Source organism: Pezoporus flaviventris, unplaced genomic scaffold, assembly GCF_033815535.1.
Source record: "Pezoporus flaviventris isolate CSIRO_AGI_PZ_B2104156 unplaced genomic scaffold, CSIRO_AGI_Pfla_v1 ptg000082l, whole genome shotgun sequence".
NCBI lineage: Eukaryota > Metazoa > Chordata > Aves > Psittaciformes > Psittacidae > Pezoporus > Pezoporus flaviventris.
The window spans coordinates 3,589,958-3,607,624 of NW_026892630.1; the positions used below are offsets into that span (position 1 = coordinate 3,589,958).

General features: G+C 35.7%; 1 protein-coding gene across 1 annotated transcript in view; it reads right to left on the bottom strand.

The window, feature by feature from the left end:
- Positions 1-10,921, bottom strand: part of WWOX (WW domain containing oxidoreductase) — a 499,554-nt gene extending 488,633 nt beyond the window's left edge. The window contains exon 1 of the mRNA XM_061475050.1: positions 10,817-10,921. Within this exon, the coding sequence (XP_061331034.1) occupies positions 10,817-10,861 (45 nt within the window). The 5' untranslated portion in view covers positions 10,862-10,921. The remainder of the gene's footprint in view (positions 1-10,816) is intronic.
- Between the last annotated feature and the right edge of the window lie 6,746 nt (positions 10,922-17,667).

Consider the following 17,667-nt stretch of genomic DNA (forward strand, 5'->3'; position numbering starts at 1 on the left):
AGGTCAGTACTCTTCTGTCCCCAGCTCACCAGCTCCAAAGGTAATTATCAGGATAAAAGGAAATAAAGGAAGAGAAGAAATTAGAAATGACAGTAAGCTAAGTAAAAAAATATAATGCTTTGGCTTCATACTAATAAAAGATTTAGAAATATCATTGAGAAGCAAACAAATTAATAGTACCTTTTGAGCACTCTACTTATCAAGCCTACTTTCTATACATCTTCTGTATTCCTGTTTAACCCTATCTAGGCTATTTTTATGCCATTCATGCTGTTCTGTAGTCATAACCCAGATAATTATCTTCAGTTTTATAAGCTATTGTGGATCATGAACCAAGTCAGTGCTTCTTCTCATGAGATCACATTAGTCCCTTGTCACTGAAAAAAACTATAAGTGATCCAACAACAAGCATCTTTTTTCTTCTTTTTCCTTTTTCTTCTTTTTAATGCATAACAATTATGCAGAGTTGTACTACACGGTGCTGGAGTTGCTATTTTCCTACTCTACTGTATTCAGTGTCACAGTAGAACTGATACAGACCTTAACATTTTTGTCTTTATCAGCACGTATCCTTTAAACATTATCACACTGTAGCAGCTCTACAGATACATGCAGTACATAAGTAGGAAAAAAATAATCTCCCTACATTTTCTTTCCCATAAACTCAACCAAGAAAAGTTCCTCCTATTGAGGACTAATTTAACATATTGACAGACTGGTTACAAGCCTAAGAAAACAAATCTTAAAAAAACAATTCTTCACATTGCAGACCCATCAAACCAAACTCTGGCATCTGAAATCATTTGTAACTGCAAAAGAATGAACACTGAGGCATCTCTTTGGATTCCTTTTAATTTCTGAGTAATTTTTAGAGTAAAGGCCCATTTCACAATCCTGGCATGGAAACCCAAGGAAAGAACACATACAAGGTTAGCAACAAGTGTGCATTTTACTTAACGAATACGACTACATTTTACTATGAAGTATTCAGTTTCTTCGAAGCGCTGAAAGACCTATGACCATTCAATTATTGCCAGCTAACATACTATTTACAACTAATACTAACAGATACTCCATCCTGTTCGCTTCTGATAATGAAATCAACTAATATAGCTGCCTTTTCACTGTGAAAAATCAATTACATGGAAATCTATGAGATCTTGAACACAAACATTAGGTTTTTGCTTACTTTCTATAAAATTAAAACAAGGAACCAATTTGAGGACAAAAATGACCCACCGGATTTCACCATGACTTTCATAAAAAATTATCACAGTACATATTAAATCATTAGTGAGAGGCAATGCTGCCTGTTAGTTTTAAAATGCAGAGAATGAAACTCGTTGCAGAAGCAAAAGAGGGCCAATAATATAATTACAAGCCAGTACCGATGCAGTCTGAGTTAATGCCGTTATTTGACATTGCAAGGCTATGCCTTCTCCCATGAGCCCTGCTGGAGACAAGGTTCACTCTAATTGGTTCCAAAGCACAACCTACCAACCACTGCCTTCCTGCGGCCCAGGAATGGTAATTTCCACACGACTGTAAATAGTGTTTGCAAACAATACAAACACGGTAATAAGAGGCTAGGTGGGTAATTAATGTGGTTACAAAGCAGCTTATTTGCATTTTTATTTAAAACTGCCTTCTTTAAAAAGCAGCTCAGATTTCTTTTTGCAAAAGGAGCCTTGGTTAAGGAATAGAGCAGTAATTACTCTCTTTAGGGGTTCTTTTATACATCCTTTAGGGAATTAGAATGAAAAGATAAGCAGAATTATAAAGGGAATCATGTAAAATATGAAATGCACTATAAACACTTAGTACTGTATTTACCATAAGCTAAGCTTGTCTTCTTCATTAATGGAATACATTGCAAGCTTATGTTACAATCAGATTAATTGTGAAGATGGTTTAAAAACATATATATCCAGCTCCTTAATTCCCCCATTCCTTTCCCAGAACTGATAACCAGAAATCCAGTGACAGCAGAACTCAGTTCATGTAGGAGTGCATCTACCTGGACTACAGTAAATGAATATTCAGTGTCAGCACTAAACAGTTTTAGAGACTGAGACACAAAGGTTCCGAAAAAAAAAAAACAAACCCAAGTTACACTAGTGTATGTAAAGTATCAATGAAACCAAACTTCTCTGCACCCTACCAGCTAAACTGAAGTTAAATGTACAAAGGCTATATTTCTTCTAAAGACAGACAACTACAGACAGGTTTTTAATGCTGTTGAGCAAAGGTATTTCCTAGTGCCACTGAGCTGAAAACTAAGCATGAAGTGCATTTTTAAAGGGGTTATTCTGTTTTATTTTTATGTCTGGGGGGGACTATTTTAATTTTTTGTTTTTGTTAAAAAGCTCATATTGCATTTAAGCAGTATTATTACAAAGCTTTAGGTATGGTAGGGATTTCATGATTCACATTTCCAGATTAAGAATAGCCGGGACTGTACTAAAGAAACAAATCATCAGAAAGATCACCTCAACACTTCTATGTATAACATTCTGCTGACATAACAAAAAAATAAGGAACAATAAAATCCTGTGACTTCTTTCAAAATTACATTTTAGATTTTTTTTTTAGTTGTGTTGCAAATACTGGAAGGTGAATGGAATTATGAGAGCAGAAATAATTTAGTCAACGTCTCTCCTAGCTATAAAGCTAATTTGTTGCATCATTCTTTTCCTCCACCAGCATCCAGTTTTTTATTCTTAGTAGAAATCTTTCTGCTTGCCCTATCTGTGTTTGTAAAGAAGTCCCAATTTATCTCAAAATGCTTCATTAATGGATTCTCCTCATATCTGAGAAAAAGATGAAAGAAAGCAAAGACTTCTGACTTCTACAGAGTAGCTCCTCCATTCATATTACCAGACTTCTTAAAATGTTATTTCCTACACTTGTAAAAATTCTATAGTGCTAAACCACTTCAAATTCCCTTCTACCTTGCTGGACATCACTAAACTTTCTCCTGCATGTATTACCTATATTACACCATTAAAAAGCATTCCCTAGTTAAAGACATGACAACAACATAAATCAGAAACTTAAAAAGTACTATACAATGTTTATGTCTATTTCCTTAACCCTCATTTATTAAATAAGAACAGAGTTCTGAGGACACTTAGTATTTAATGCTTCATCTGCGAACACTACACTGGAAGTCAATGTGACTGTGGAGGGTATTGAGCATAAAGTATCATGAAAAATACCATTCTGTGCAGAGCTCAGAATCAAAGAGCCTTGGGCAGGGATGTAAGCCATTTCTTACATTAATTTCTCCTCCAAATTGTCACATGCATATGAAGAATTTATATTAATTATCTCTGTTTTATGCAACCCAAATTACATATTTCACTCAGTACAGTACAGTGAAGATCAAAAACTAACTCAATGTATCTGTGGTCCTTTTCAAATAGGTAAAAGCTAAAATACAATCACCTTTCAACAAGCTGATGTTTTTTTTCCTTTTAATCCATGTTCACATTTAACATTCACTTTAGTTTGAGTCCCAGTTATCAACTGAACTAGAATAAAAAAATCTGAGAACCGCAATGAGAAATACAGCATGCATAAAATTAATTAAACATTTTTAATTCAGCCCTGTTTATTGGAGTTATAAGCTATATAAGGTCCTAAATGCTTGGAAAATGTCCACTAAATCGTTTAAAGCCTTCTGCTCTCACACTGACTGGTTTTGTATTTCATAAATGTAATTACTTTAAAATATCTCTGTATTTATCTTGATAATAAAACTCTATCTTTAGTACAGCAACTAGTACTATTAGTGCAGAGGTAACTACAGATGAAGATATAGGTATGAAACAGTTCAGCTGTAGCCAGCATATCAACTCTCTAACGAAGTGTATCAGTATTCAGAAGGATGCCCAACCTTGAAAGTTAGGGGCTTAACACATCTGCTATATAATTCAGACTTTGTTTTACAGTGGTTTCATTACTAACCATAAAAACTGTAACAGTGGAACTGTATAAACAAACTGAACAGTGTTTTTACTGTAAAACATGAATGTAATATAAATATTTGCCTTTCCCGTTTCTCAGCATCTTTAATGAGAGCAAATTCATGCCATATGTTTATAGCGTACAAAAAACAGGCCTCAACAACTCATCCATATATATGTTAGCTAAATTGTTAAATTTTTTAACTTTAGGGGGGAGGTTTTAAGAAATTTCCTTGCAAATTGCTAGAAAGCCTCTTGCTCTTGTCAGCGGCTATATTCCCTGATTCACAGCTGGTTTTAGAAGAACTTGAAGACCACAGATTTCTCACTGATAACGAGATCAATAGCTCTGACAGGTTGAGTGAGACATGTCCATGTGAATAGCTCCCATCCCATTATAGAAGCCTGCGAACTGAAAAAGAAACTGCCACCTCAGAACATGCCAGGAGAGTTCAAAATACAAAAGAAACTGCTTTTCAGCTGCTTAAACTAGCAGACTGTATTAAATTTAGTTTTCCTTAGTGCTATGTATGCATGCTACTACTGATTAAAAATTATGACTACCATTATTTAACAATTCACTGTCCATCTGTACTTGGAAAAAAACTTCACAGCAGACATCACACTCTTAAGGTGTCTCAACTGAGCAGATTACCCACAGGAAGTGAGTAAATTCTTGACCATTACGGCCAAAGTCCAGCCACACTTTCATACTGCTCTCAGTCAGTTGTTACTAGCACCAGCACTGGTTAAGGCTTATACTATCAAGTCTCTGCTAGTAACATAAGGTCTGATTCCACTGCAATTACAGTTAATTAAATGATGCCTTCATTTCATAAAGATCTGGATTACACCCTTAAAAAGAAAACAAGCCTTATGCTCAGCAGTGAAACTCACTTTAACTCACTTCAACTAAACTCACTTTAGTTTAAGTGTCTGTGGCTGCAATTGAGACTATTTGCCACAGATTTATTTTTTCTTATTGCATTACCGATTATCTTAATCCAAAGACACTGCCTCTGCCTGTGAGGCCTTTTCCCGATCGCAAGGTCTGGATAACTACTTTATCTTGATTCTTCAGCATGGTCACTATTTAGAGCACTAAAGACAAGTGCAGATGAAATATGTCTGTACGCTGCAGGCTTTTCTAACTGTGTATTACACTGTGATGGCATGTGAGCCAATAATACATAGTTTCAGAATATCATGCTTTGAAACAATACAATTCTTTACTACAAAATAACAACACAATATTGGACATAATATTTTCACAGAAATGCATGTGCTTCAGCTGTATGATATTCTGAAATACTTTGCATTTTGAAGAGATTACTTCTAAGAGTTTGAAACTCTTCAACTCTGTGAAACAGATTGTGGTTTCATTCAGTACTTATTACATCTCAAAAGCCATCTTTTACACGTTCTCCAGATTTTTCCATAACTGACAACCTGCCACTAATCATGATCAGATGTCCCCCTGCAATCATTCACGTATGTTAATTCCAAGAACAACGTATTTTGCTGGTTCTAATGTAGTCTTACATGGTCTTGGTATGGAAATCCTTTATTAATAGGCTGACTGATTTACAGAAAAAGCCCGCAAAATTAACATCCAATAGATATAAAGAGAAATTATATTTCTGCATCAAGATTAGCATCTATTAGTACCAAGAGAATAAAGAATATTTTACAGAGCTATTCTGCATTCAACACACATACCAAAAAATCGTAAAGCAAGAACACCAGTGGAGACGAAACACTACTTGGGAACTCAGTTCCCCTTCCTCAAGGAGACACACATAGTTGACAAAGGAAAACTGTTGCCCACGTTCTATGCAAACGTGCCCAGTTTGCTTCTCATCTTTCTGAGCTTCACAAGATTACAATTGGAATACAAAGACTCACTTATCAAGTTTTAATTTCATTCAGTTACCTAATCAGCAAGAATATAAATCACTTCTTAGGTGGGGAATACTTTAGGGGAAAGGAATACAGCAAGGCGTCATGTTTATTTTGTTGGTTTTCTTCATGGCTATTCTGTCTTCTCTTGTCACATCTCTACCTTGTAAGTTTCTACATATAAAGCAAACCCAAATTTTCTTTTTACAGTTTAATCTAATCTTTGAAGTAGCTGTAGGCTTAACACTGAGGAATAATTACAAAAGAAACATTATACTTTTTATGAAATATTAAACTTACAATTTATCTTTTAATATCTACTTCAAAGACTATTTGACAGGAATAAATAAATGAGATCTTCTTGGCAAGGGAAGCTGTGATTTATGAAATATTTTATTCATTCATATTCTTAAGTATTTTCTTGAGAATACTGCTAACATCTGCAGCTACACGGTTTTATCCACACATTCTGCTCATACTCAATTAGAAAATTATATCAATAATAATGTAAAATAAATTACCTAGCTTCTCTTCCTGGAGCATAGATTTCAGTGTTCGTCAGAGCAACTATGTGTACAAACAGCACTGTAGTGGTTTTCATTAAGCCTTAAAGTCAATTAAGCTACGACTTGGAACAATCATTCCTCCTTTGGAAAGTATTGACATTTTCTCTTGGCTGCTTTCAGTCCTTTTCGCTAATCAAGGAGAGATTTATCTTTGACAATTTCTTTCTGATTAAAATGAATAATAACTCTAGAATTCTAATTTCCTCTTTTCCAAGCAAGAAATTATCAAACAGTTTTAAATTGATATTGAATGTCATCGTGCATGAACAACAGTCATTTTCAAGATATCAAATGCAAAACTATACTGATCTCTCTTTTTATCCACTACTTTATCTGCTCTTCCTTTTTCTCTGTGTATCTATATAAAACATTGGATTGTACCAATATAATTTACTATACCTCTCTATAAAAATTATATTTGACAGACTAGCTAAACCAGTCACATTGAAATTTGTCACAATGCTTTACATAAGGCAATTTCCCTTTATCTGCAATATTAGCAAAATTCTGCTGTGGTTTAGGAAGAAAGTAATTGGAATACTGCAGGTTGCAAACAAATGTCAGTTATCTAAAGTAATTAGCAAGCTTGTACAGACAATCCCTACTCAAATGGCTCAAACTCGCTACAAAATAGCTCTTCAGACAAAACTGCTTAAAAAAAAAGTTTTCCAGATTTGTCTCCAAAAGCGAATCAAGATCAGTTTGAATTTTGTTTTTAAACATAGCAGCAGCTAATCCGAAAAAAAAAGCAAACAACTAAACAAAAAAAGAAAACAAAACCCACAAACCCAAACAAAACATCACCTACCTTATTTTCTCCCATTATCGCCCCTGTTTTCTCTAGACCTTAACATTTCTGTTTTTTCATTTAGCTGTCCCATTTTGTCCTTATAAAATGGTGGCCCCAGAGGAGGGCCACGAGGATAATCAGGGGCTGGAGCACCTCCCGTATGAAGACAGGCTGAGGAAGTTGGGGCTGTTCATCCTGGAGAAGAGAAGGCTGCGTGGAGCCCTCATAGCAGCCTTCCAGTATCTGAAGGGGGCCTATAGGGATGCTGTGGAGGGACTCTTCATTAGGGACTGTAGTGACAGGACAAGGGGTAACGGGTTAAAACTTAAACAGGGGAAGTTTAGGTTGGATATAAGGAAGAAGTTCTTCTCTATGAGGGTGCTGAGCCGATGGCACATGGTGGCCAGAGAAGCTGTGGCTGCCCCACCCCTGGCAGTCTTCAAGGCCAGATTGGATGGGGCTTGGAGCAACCTGGTCTAGTGGAAGGTGTCCCTGCCTGGGCAGGAGCATTGGAACTAGATGTTCTTAGAGTCCTTTCCAGCCCAAACTATTCTATGATTCTATGAAATAGATTCACTAAGGAAACAAGCCGGATGGCTTTTCCAAGTACTCTTAAATGCTGCATTACAGTAGGATTAATCCGGGGGACTTTTCTGTTTTGTTGTGGTTCGGCAGTGGTGGTTGGGGTTTGTTTAAGACTTACATTTTTTTTTCTGTATATATTTCAGCCTTTACTTAAAACACACCATCAATTAGATAATTGTATCAAAACTTGAACTAGTAACAGTGGTTTCTTTATACAATTTTTATTAGCCTTCTTGCAAAATAAGTGGAAGTCTCTTTTGCATCTGACAACAAAAAGAATGAAAGAGGAAATATTCTTTATCCAACATTTCAACCTTGACTACTAAGGTTTTTAAACCCTGAGTACTAAGGTTTAAGTACTCAAGGCAGAGTATTTTGTCCCACAGAAAAGACAGTAAAGGATAAACACTGCTTTTAGTAATATTCACATTATTATAGGACTACCAATTTTATTCACAGCACAGTACATTTATGACATGTAAATACACTAGGATACTATATGGCAAAGTTTTTTTTAGTTCTAAAAGTACAGTTCACACAAAGAAGAAGAAACGGGGTTTGGACATTCAGTTGAAGAGTAGGAACATATTTACTGAATTTCTACCTCAAAATCCTGGAGGAAGACAGTATTGACAGTCCAGTTTAGAGACCTAATCTCAAAAATTTACAAGAAAACATAAAGCAAGTAGGAGCAGGAGAACAACTGTTGCCAAAAAAAAACCCTACCTGAGTAACATAAACATGAGGCTAAGACTACATCCTAAACAGCTATAATTTAAAATAAAACCAGTTCCAAATTGAAAGGTAAACCCATTTCCTCCAATAATTTTGCTTTCCCTAGGAATAAAGGAGACAAAATACTGTGGATGCCTTAAAGCTCTTTATAGCAGGCTAGTTGCAGATACAGATGAATTCAGCTGAACCATATGCAGAGACTGACTGCTCACAATTTCCTTAAACTCTTTCATTTTAGGAAAGAATTTTCAAGTAACAACTTCCTGCTTTGTAGTTACAACTATAAGCCAAAAATTCATATTCTACATCAATATTTTAATATTAGTATCAATCAAATTAATCTTTGTCTCTTTGTTTTCAGAAACTGACTTTGGGGCAGGTTTTTGTGTTTGTTTTCCTCCGGATTGCTTACAATTTCATGTAAATTTTAAGCATCTTGTAATTCATCAACTAATTCTCTCCTGGTTACACACTCCAAGTAATTAAAGTTCAGTAATAAGTTATTCTTTCTGCTCCAGCACCTGCATTTCATTTGTTTATTTTCCCAGAGTCATAAATCTGAGGGACTGTCAAAGTGCCATAATATTAGTGCAATAATCAAAGTTAATTAGTCCCTCTCAATAAACAACAACAAAGCCATTACAAAGATGCATTGAAGGTTTTCCAGCTACCCACTTTACAGATGAAATTCTTTTCTGAACAATTAGAGTATGAAAACTGTTAGTAAATAAATGTAGTGTTTCTGAAGTAACTTGACCTTCAGTGATCTTCATTTAATTAACAATTCATTAACTTTTGGTGAGACAATATAGGCATTAAAACAAGTATTCCTGAATTCCTATGCCTTCTAAGTGCTCCTATGCTTAGAGTTCAGGAGGTAATGGGTTGTTTTTTTTCCAAACAAAAGGTACTCAGTACCAGCCTTATTTTAGTTACATTAAAAACATTCTCTACAGCCATACTAAGCTGGACTGTGACTACTAAATTCAAAAGACAGAATATCACCAGATATCACACAGATAGATGATGTTTAAGCAACACACAGTATGCTTGCCGCTGTTGGAATGCTCTTGGAATCCCACACTATTGAAATGAAAAAACAAAATTAAAGCTTTTATGTGAAGTATTGAAGGGGAAAGGAAGATATTTTTCCCTCTCAATTATTTAATGTAAATCATTAATATCATCTAGGCAACAGAAGGAGGCCTAAATCCAAAGACTTTCTTGAAAAAACTTGTGGTTACAAAAATTATCAATATTACAAGCATCACTTCTTTGGCAATAGTTACTTGTAAGTAAGTGCTGTTTGTTTTGTACTAGTAAATATTATAATTATCTGTAGACTACTTATGTGTAAATTCTAATACTACAGAGTGCTCTCCCATATCATTCAAGAACAGCTTAAGTATTTTCAGAGCTTAGGAAATAAAGCTAAAATACTCATCACTAATTTTAGCAGGAAAGAAATAAAATTCCAAGAGTCCGATCCTTCAGTTTTTTATCCAAGTAAAGTGTAGAGGACTGTGTCAAAAGATCATGTCCTGGAAGTCAGCAGTCATAGCAAGCTCAGACAAAAGTAGCCTGCAATCTTAAATGTGGGAGGAATAAATTTAGAGCACTGAATAATTTTTAATAAGGGCATTAGAAGATTCTCCCCTCTCAAAAAAGGAGGGGAAGTTAAAAGTCAAAGAAACAAAGGAATAGACAGTACTGAAGAGCTAGTATTTGCATGACAAATTGAAAGGATAATGAAAGATAAGAAGTGGGAAGGGAAAAATAATGTTGAGGCAGACTGCATGGCAGTGCTGTTGGGCCTGATGGACTAGGAAAGGAGGTAAACATCCTAGGTTTTGAAAATTCTAAGAATGATCTGAAATCTGCCATAGTATGATAACTATGGGCAAATAGTGGCAGTCTTTGGTACCTGACTGTGTGCATTCTCCTTCAGTTAGTTACACAATTTGGTTCTCGAAATTCCTGCCCTAAGAACTATGAACCATGCCTCAGTGGTTCTTTCAAACATTTCCACCTTTACAAAGCGTCTCTACGTAGCATGAATAACAACATGTCAAGCCTTACAGTCCAATATGGCCATACAAAATGAAAAATCTTTATCACTGATATACCACTGACTGAACACGCTACTACAAAATAAGAAAAATGCCTTCTTCTTTAGAGTCTTGAATGGCAATGTAATATCTCTTTCACTGCACAAAAGACATCATGTCTTATAAAACACATCTTACTGCTGGACACTATATACATTCACTTACCCATTCCAGAAGAATACGTTGTACGGCATCATTGCCTCTTGACATATTTCTGCAGGCCAGGATAACATATGCCCCGTGCAGTGCGAGAGACTTTGCAGTTTCAAAACCTATGACAAAATATTTTTCTAGTCATAAATACATCCCAGTTACAAAACATAGCTACAAATTCACCTGAAAAGGCAAACCAGACACTTAAGCACTCTAACACTACCTGCAGTCTGACTACCTGTTTGACAGTCACGTGGCCCCAGATTTTAAGAGCACATGTGAAAAAAGGTAGACACGTCAACTGAAGGAGGTTTTGGGACAATGTATTTTGTGCAAAACAGATTTGGGATCTTCAAAAAGCAGACTTGATTCCCCTGCCTTGCTGACTTCAGTGGTTAGAAGAACAGGATTATACTTACTCCTTACCTGACTATGAAGAATGGGCCATACCACAAGACTGCAGAACTATTATACCGACCAACATCACACTGAAATTGATAGAGTATTCTAAAATTGAGCTCTGGGCTTTTTAGACGCACAGTTAACCTTTGATTCATCAATCTGAAGACCACCTGCAGCAGGAGGACCACCCGAATGAATGTGTTGAGGGGGTAAGAATCAAAATAACATGGAGGTTACTACTGCTTTTCTGATCCAAACACCACCCCATCTGTAGAACACTGCTGTGCAAAACTGGCGACCAGAAGTTAATGACCAAGTGTTAAACCACACACAGGACGGGGTTGTCATGCTAATTCTTAGAACATGAGATTCTACCTAAGAAAATCTGTAATCCACATGTATGTTTTATTATCCACACACTTCAAAATCTTTGCTTAAATTATCTGTGCAAAATCAGCTTGGTTTTTGTCTCATCATCCACCGATATATGGAGAACAACTTTTTCACAATTGTTCTCATTATGAATAATCAATCAGATATCATGCTGCTTCAATATATTGGTTAAAGTATCATGGGGTTAAACAGGTCACAGAACAGAGAGAAAAAACGATCCATGAAAAATTCCCTTTTGCATAACTCGCTGATATGACTTAATCTGTAAGCACATTCTTTCCAAATCAGAAACAAACGGACAGACAGTTCACACTTTGCTGCAATTAAAGTGGAAGATGAATCTATATCCCCGGGTTTTTTCTTTCATCCATAGAACAAAGTTTCACAGTGAATTTCTAAGCAACTGTACACAACCTTTTTATGCAATACTGTTAATAATTTCTTTCCCATTCTGCATTTGAGCACTTAATTTCTCCTTCCTAATTTCAGTTAGCTAATTTGGGACTGTACTGCAATTTAATGAGATCAGCTCAAATTATGAAACTGTCCACCAAGAGCTGCAGCTTTTTCTACCTTGGCATCATCTGCAAGCTCTGTGAACATACTCTGTTTCACTGTTCAATTAATTAATGAAAAGCTGCACAGAAGTCAGTCCAAGGTAAACTTCATTTAATTGGAAAAAATCTGTGAGAATTTACACCAGGAGATGATGAGTTCTTGGAAGTGCAGAATGCCCACAAAGTGCAGAGAACTGAGCCAGAAACTGGGTTTCTATCAGGGTGAGCTACTACTACATAGTTGTGATGTATTCAACAGTATCACTGGGTGCCCATCTCCATGGAGAACTGTAACAATGACAGAAATTTCCATCTAGCTGAAAGAGGCATAACGTATCTTAATGAGTTCCAATTAGACAAGCTTAAACTAGAAAATGAAGAACCCAACTGAAATGCCCAGCAATCTGAAGAAGTGAGAGGAGGTATATGTTTCAGCTTTCTGACATTGTTCATGTTTTCCTTCTAAAAACTGTTTACCAAAAAAGCCTATTAAGATGGGTTGTCTCACTTCCAAAATGCCCTGGAGCAACAAAATTCAGTTACAGCACAAGACATAACTTACATTATAGAAACAACAGACACCAAGACAAATTTATACCATTTTCTGCAATTACATACTTAACAGTATTTAAGTCCAAGCAATTTCCTTGTATCTCTTTTAAAGCTATTCATTGCACCAAGCAACTTTAATTACGTGCGTAATTCACTGCATGCACATAATTCAGCTACAGCACACGCAGAGATTTCCTCTGTTTCTAATTCCACTTGAATGTATTTAACTAAAACTTTTTATGTAACTAATGTAAGACACATTGTCCCACAGTACTATTAGCTAGCCATATGCTTTCTGCTTTGCACAAAAAAAAATACACTTATTTTAACCAGCTTGCCATACTACTAACAACTAGTTGGAATGCCTGGGATTACAGTTTTTCTATTGTTTTACAAAGATCTAGAGCTGATGGCCAGTTTAATTAGCTAAACATGATGATGGTTTGCTAACTCGCCCCTTGTTTCCTGTGTTGGTGGCAAAATAATAAATTCCATGCCATTCTGTTACTGTTAATGACTTGATTCTCATTATAAACTAAAAGAAAGATTCAAATTCAACCCCATTACATGCTGCAAATGTAGTTAATTTTAATACCACTTTGATTTTTCCCTGCAAACTTGGAGATCAGTGTTAAACACTTCTCTTTAGGAGGTATTCACTCTTTTCTGGTCTATCCAAAGGATGAGTCTTCACCCTTAGACAGACATGTTCTAGATCTTTCAATGAAATTATGTCCTTAAAAAGAAAACTCTTTTCAGAGGATTTTTAAGCAGCAGTCCATCCCTCCACTCAAAATGCTGCCACAGGTCAAGTGCTTATGTGCCTTCCCATCAGACATATTTTAAACTGCAGACTCGTTTGTGAACAATCATGCATTGTATTTAGGACAGCCAGATTTATACAAAATAAGGAAAACAAATCCAGGTACCATAAACCACACAAAGTTTCTAATTCCAAGACTGAATTACTAGCTACAGGTACAACTATTTCTACTTGATCTATCATTTTGTGTAGAGCATAATTTATAATGCATCTTTTGCCTCAGACTATCTACCCGATAAAATATATCAACAAGTAGTAACACAATGTCTTCTTCACGGAGCTCACAGGTTTAAGTATGATCCACCTACCAACTTGCTAGCTCGCAGGATGTATGTCCTTAAAATAAATCTTTATGGACCTGAAAATTCTCATTAAGCAGCACAATTAAATACCTTTACAGTTTAAGAAACTACTATGCAGGAGCTTTCAAGAATGCAGCTTCTAACTGAAACACCTGAAGTAGGAATTTGGAAGCACCTCAGCATTCAAGTCTTGTTACAACTTCAGCTCTTTGTTTCTTCTGCAAAAATTAACATTTCTTTCCTCCCCCAGTGTCACATCTCTAAAAGAAGTTAAGAAAAGATTCTATAAGGGTGGAAAGCTTTAACAGATACACTGTGTTAAATTAAGCTTGCCAAAGCTTGTTCTTCAGCAAAATGTAGCCCTGTTTTCAATACATAGTAAATTTAAAACCTCAGCCTAATACAAAGATTGAGTATTTAAAAGTACAAAACTATTTAAACACTGTAATGAAAAGCCTTGCCTGTCTGTAAAAACTACACTGAATCAAAATCCACACTGAACATGGTTTCATAAACCAACGTAAAACCACAAACATCATAAACACCCAAACACAGTAAAACTGCTAAATAGAAAGAGAAATGTGAATAACTATGTTAGGGACATGCATAATTAAGGAGCCACAGCAACCTTAATTCTACCCATAAAAGCAACTCTCTGTGGACTTCAAAAGAACCTAAAATTTCCTTAAAACTTCATTTAGTCTGAGCCTGCTGTCACCAATGTGCTCTTACACAGTCCTTTCACAGTAAAGGAACATTAACAGCAATGATCCTAGTTTCTTTTTTAGGAAACAACCATATCCTCCAGTGGTGAATGTTTCCTGCACCTGCAGTAGTGCCAGGCTACTGCAGCTGCAGAGCTATGTGACCAAGGGTAAGACAGCACTGGCTACTGACAAGAACTTCTGCCCCTCACATTCTGCCCAGCCACAACTGCTGGCAAAGGGCCTATACAGACGAAGGAATGTATACAGTGCCCAGCCCCAAAGTATTATTGTTCTGTGCTTCACTTGCAAGATTTCAAAGTAAGGAGCTCAAAAATAGATGCAAAGCTTGAGTAACTTCTTATAGAAAATCACACGTTGTATACTAGTTGTGTTTTGTTTTGCTTTTAAAGTAGGAACAACTACATTAGAAAAACAACATGGGATAACATACTTGAACACCAAGGACAGACAATTATGAAGAGCAAGATGGATACTTCCCCCAGATGTGACAAAGCAACACTTAAATAATGTACAATCATAGTGCATTTAAATACTCTACATAATATAATTTGAAAAAACTAAAAGAGTTTTAGAAAACTAAAATAAATCTCAACTGATAGCCCTGGAAATCTTGAGAGACAAGACTGTCCTAAAACTGGCTACTGATTAGAGCTGAATGAGCTCTAATCTGACACTCAAAAGTGAAAATCCTGTGTAAGTATAAGGGATACATGAGGATAAAAATGATGGCATAGCTCTCTACAGCAGCAGCTAACCTAAAAGACTGATAGCAGAACTAACAAGAGAGCTATAAGCACATGGGATTTGCTACAGATATTTAAAACCCTCCAGCCCTTTACTTCCACCATGATATTCATACAGACTCAGGAATTAGCACTCAGTTACATTCTTCACCTTCTGTGATGACTGTTCAGCTCAATATTCTCACATACTTGTCTATCTACAGTCGACTTCTGTCACTGAATTTTGGGGCAGATTTTCAGCTAACGGTCTCTATTAACAAGCAGTTAGCATTGCTCAATTACTGCCAACTACATTGTGTCAACACATTCCAGATGAGTATATGGCTCTGTGAAACGGTGCAACCTTCTCTATAAAACAAAAGGATTCACCCAGTGGAAAAGTAATTCAGTGATTTCTTGTTTAAATAAAGTAGCATACAGTTACTTATCATTGGGGAACATTTTGTAAAGAATTTGCATCAAGCATTTAAATGTTTTAAAACACTTTTATTTCAAATATAGAAAAGTGTGAATACACAAGAAGAAACTCAAAAATATTTCAGACAATAGCAAGTTTGCTTCATCTTCTCTACCTTCTCCCAAACACTCCCGGATACCTTGGATCTGTCATTTACAACACATTTTAAACAGTGTTGTATCTTTCTTTGTAACAGCTCAGTCCTCAATGTAAAAGCCTGCAGGGTTTCTTTACAGTGAGTTTTTTTACATTTAGTTTCTTCAAAGTAATTTCTTTCTTTCTCTCTCCATTGATAGAAGAGCTCTGGAGGCCCTGAGATTCTAAAACATCTTCAGATGTGACAGAGGAATGATTTAAGGCTGTCATGAGTCCAAGCCTTCCTTAAGCCCTATGTCACAGTTTGAATGCAAACTAAAACAGAGTCCAGAAGAAAACCTTCCTTTCCGTAACAGTTAAGAACAGCAAGATCAGGTAAGTGAAATTGGAAGTGAAAAGTACTGGCCTGCTTGCGTTACGTATTTCTGGCTTTTCACACATAACATAATATGACTACTGTGTATTAATTTTTACAGCTGTGCTTAGGCTTTTCTTCCCACCCCCCCCCCCCCCCCCCCTACACTGTTCTCAAACTTCCATGTTGCTTTCTGAATTGCTGCAAACATCTACTGGGTTCTTACATGTCCCATTTGCAGAGTGAAGTGTGCTAATTTTCAGACTAGATCTGCTTGTTTTTTTTTTTAATCTTTATATTTTCTTTTAATATAAAAATGAGTAAGAGACACAAAATCATTCTTTGATAAACTAGTAGTTGAAATACCCGTTTCTTTTCCATGTATGGTATTACGATATCGCAAACAAAAAATCCAACTTCCAATGAATAGGAAATTGTTTATTTGTATAATTTGGTTCTTCTTGAGAAGAATCAATAATTTTATATAACCTTCATAAAGTAAAAGCAACAGCTATTTTAATTAACTCTGCAATCCAGAAAACATGAAATCTTAATTAAAACATTTTTGGCACTAAACTTAAATGAAGAAAAAATCCTTTCTGGCCTCTTTCACTCAAGGGCAGTATAGCCAGTAGTTCAGGAGTTTGCATTTAAACTCTGATAGTGTATAAATATGTTAAGAGAATTCCTTCTTTCAAGCAGAAGTGATATAAAGGAGTGTAAAAAGAAGGATCCTACTTTTTCTTGGAGTTTTGGTCTCCTTGTCTGAGTTCTTTCCACAAAAAAATCAAACAACTTTTCAGACACTTCCTCTTGAACTAAGCATAGGCCAATATACAGCACTTCAATTTCACGTTGGATTAAGATTTTTGGGAGAAATATTCTCACTGTTTATTCAGTGTGTTTCTGTAACACACATCCAGCACCTCACCTAGAAAACCTATGGCAGGCACAGAACCAGCAGAGACCTTGGCAGTTCTAAGCCATGAAACAACTGAGGCCAGTATGTACACACTTTTTTAAACCCTTAACATTCTAATAACAAGTTTTACTCAACCATCAGAAAGCTCATCTGCAACATCTGGTCTTCATCCAAATCTCACTTCTTTTTTTTCTTTTTAATGCAGAAGTAATAAGTGTTGCAAAAATATTTTTTCAGGTACAAGATGTTATTCTCGTCAAACACCCTTTGCTTTGAAAACAAAACTGTACATTTTTCCTGCAACAAAAGTAAACTTGAGTCTTAGCTAAAAAGGAAGGAAATAAAAAAGACCCTGACACAATATACAATAGTTTTTTTTTAAATGCCACATGTAATCTATATGAAGTGTAATATATATCTAGTTTTACTAAAGAGGAGAGTTGTGAAAAGGTTAAACATTCAAGAACTTGCAACAAATCATATTTATAATCCAAAATAGACAGTCATTCCAAGTGCTGCATCTCAGTGAACAG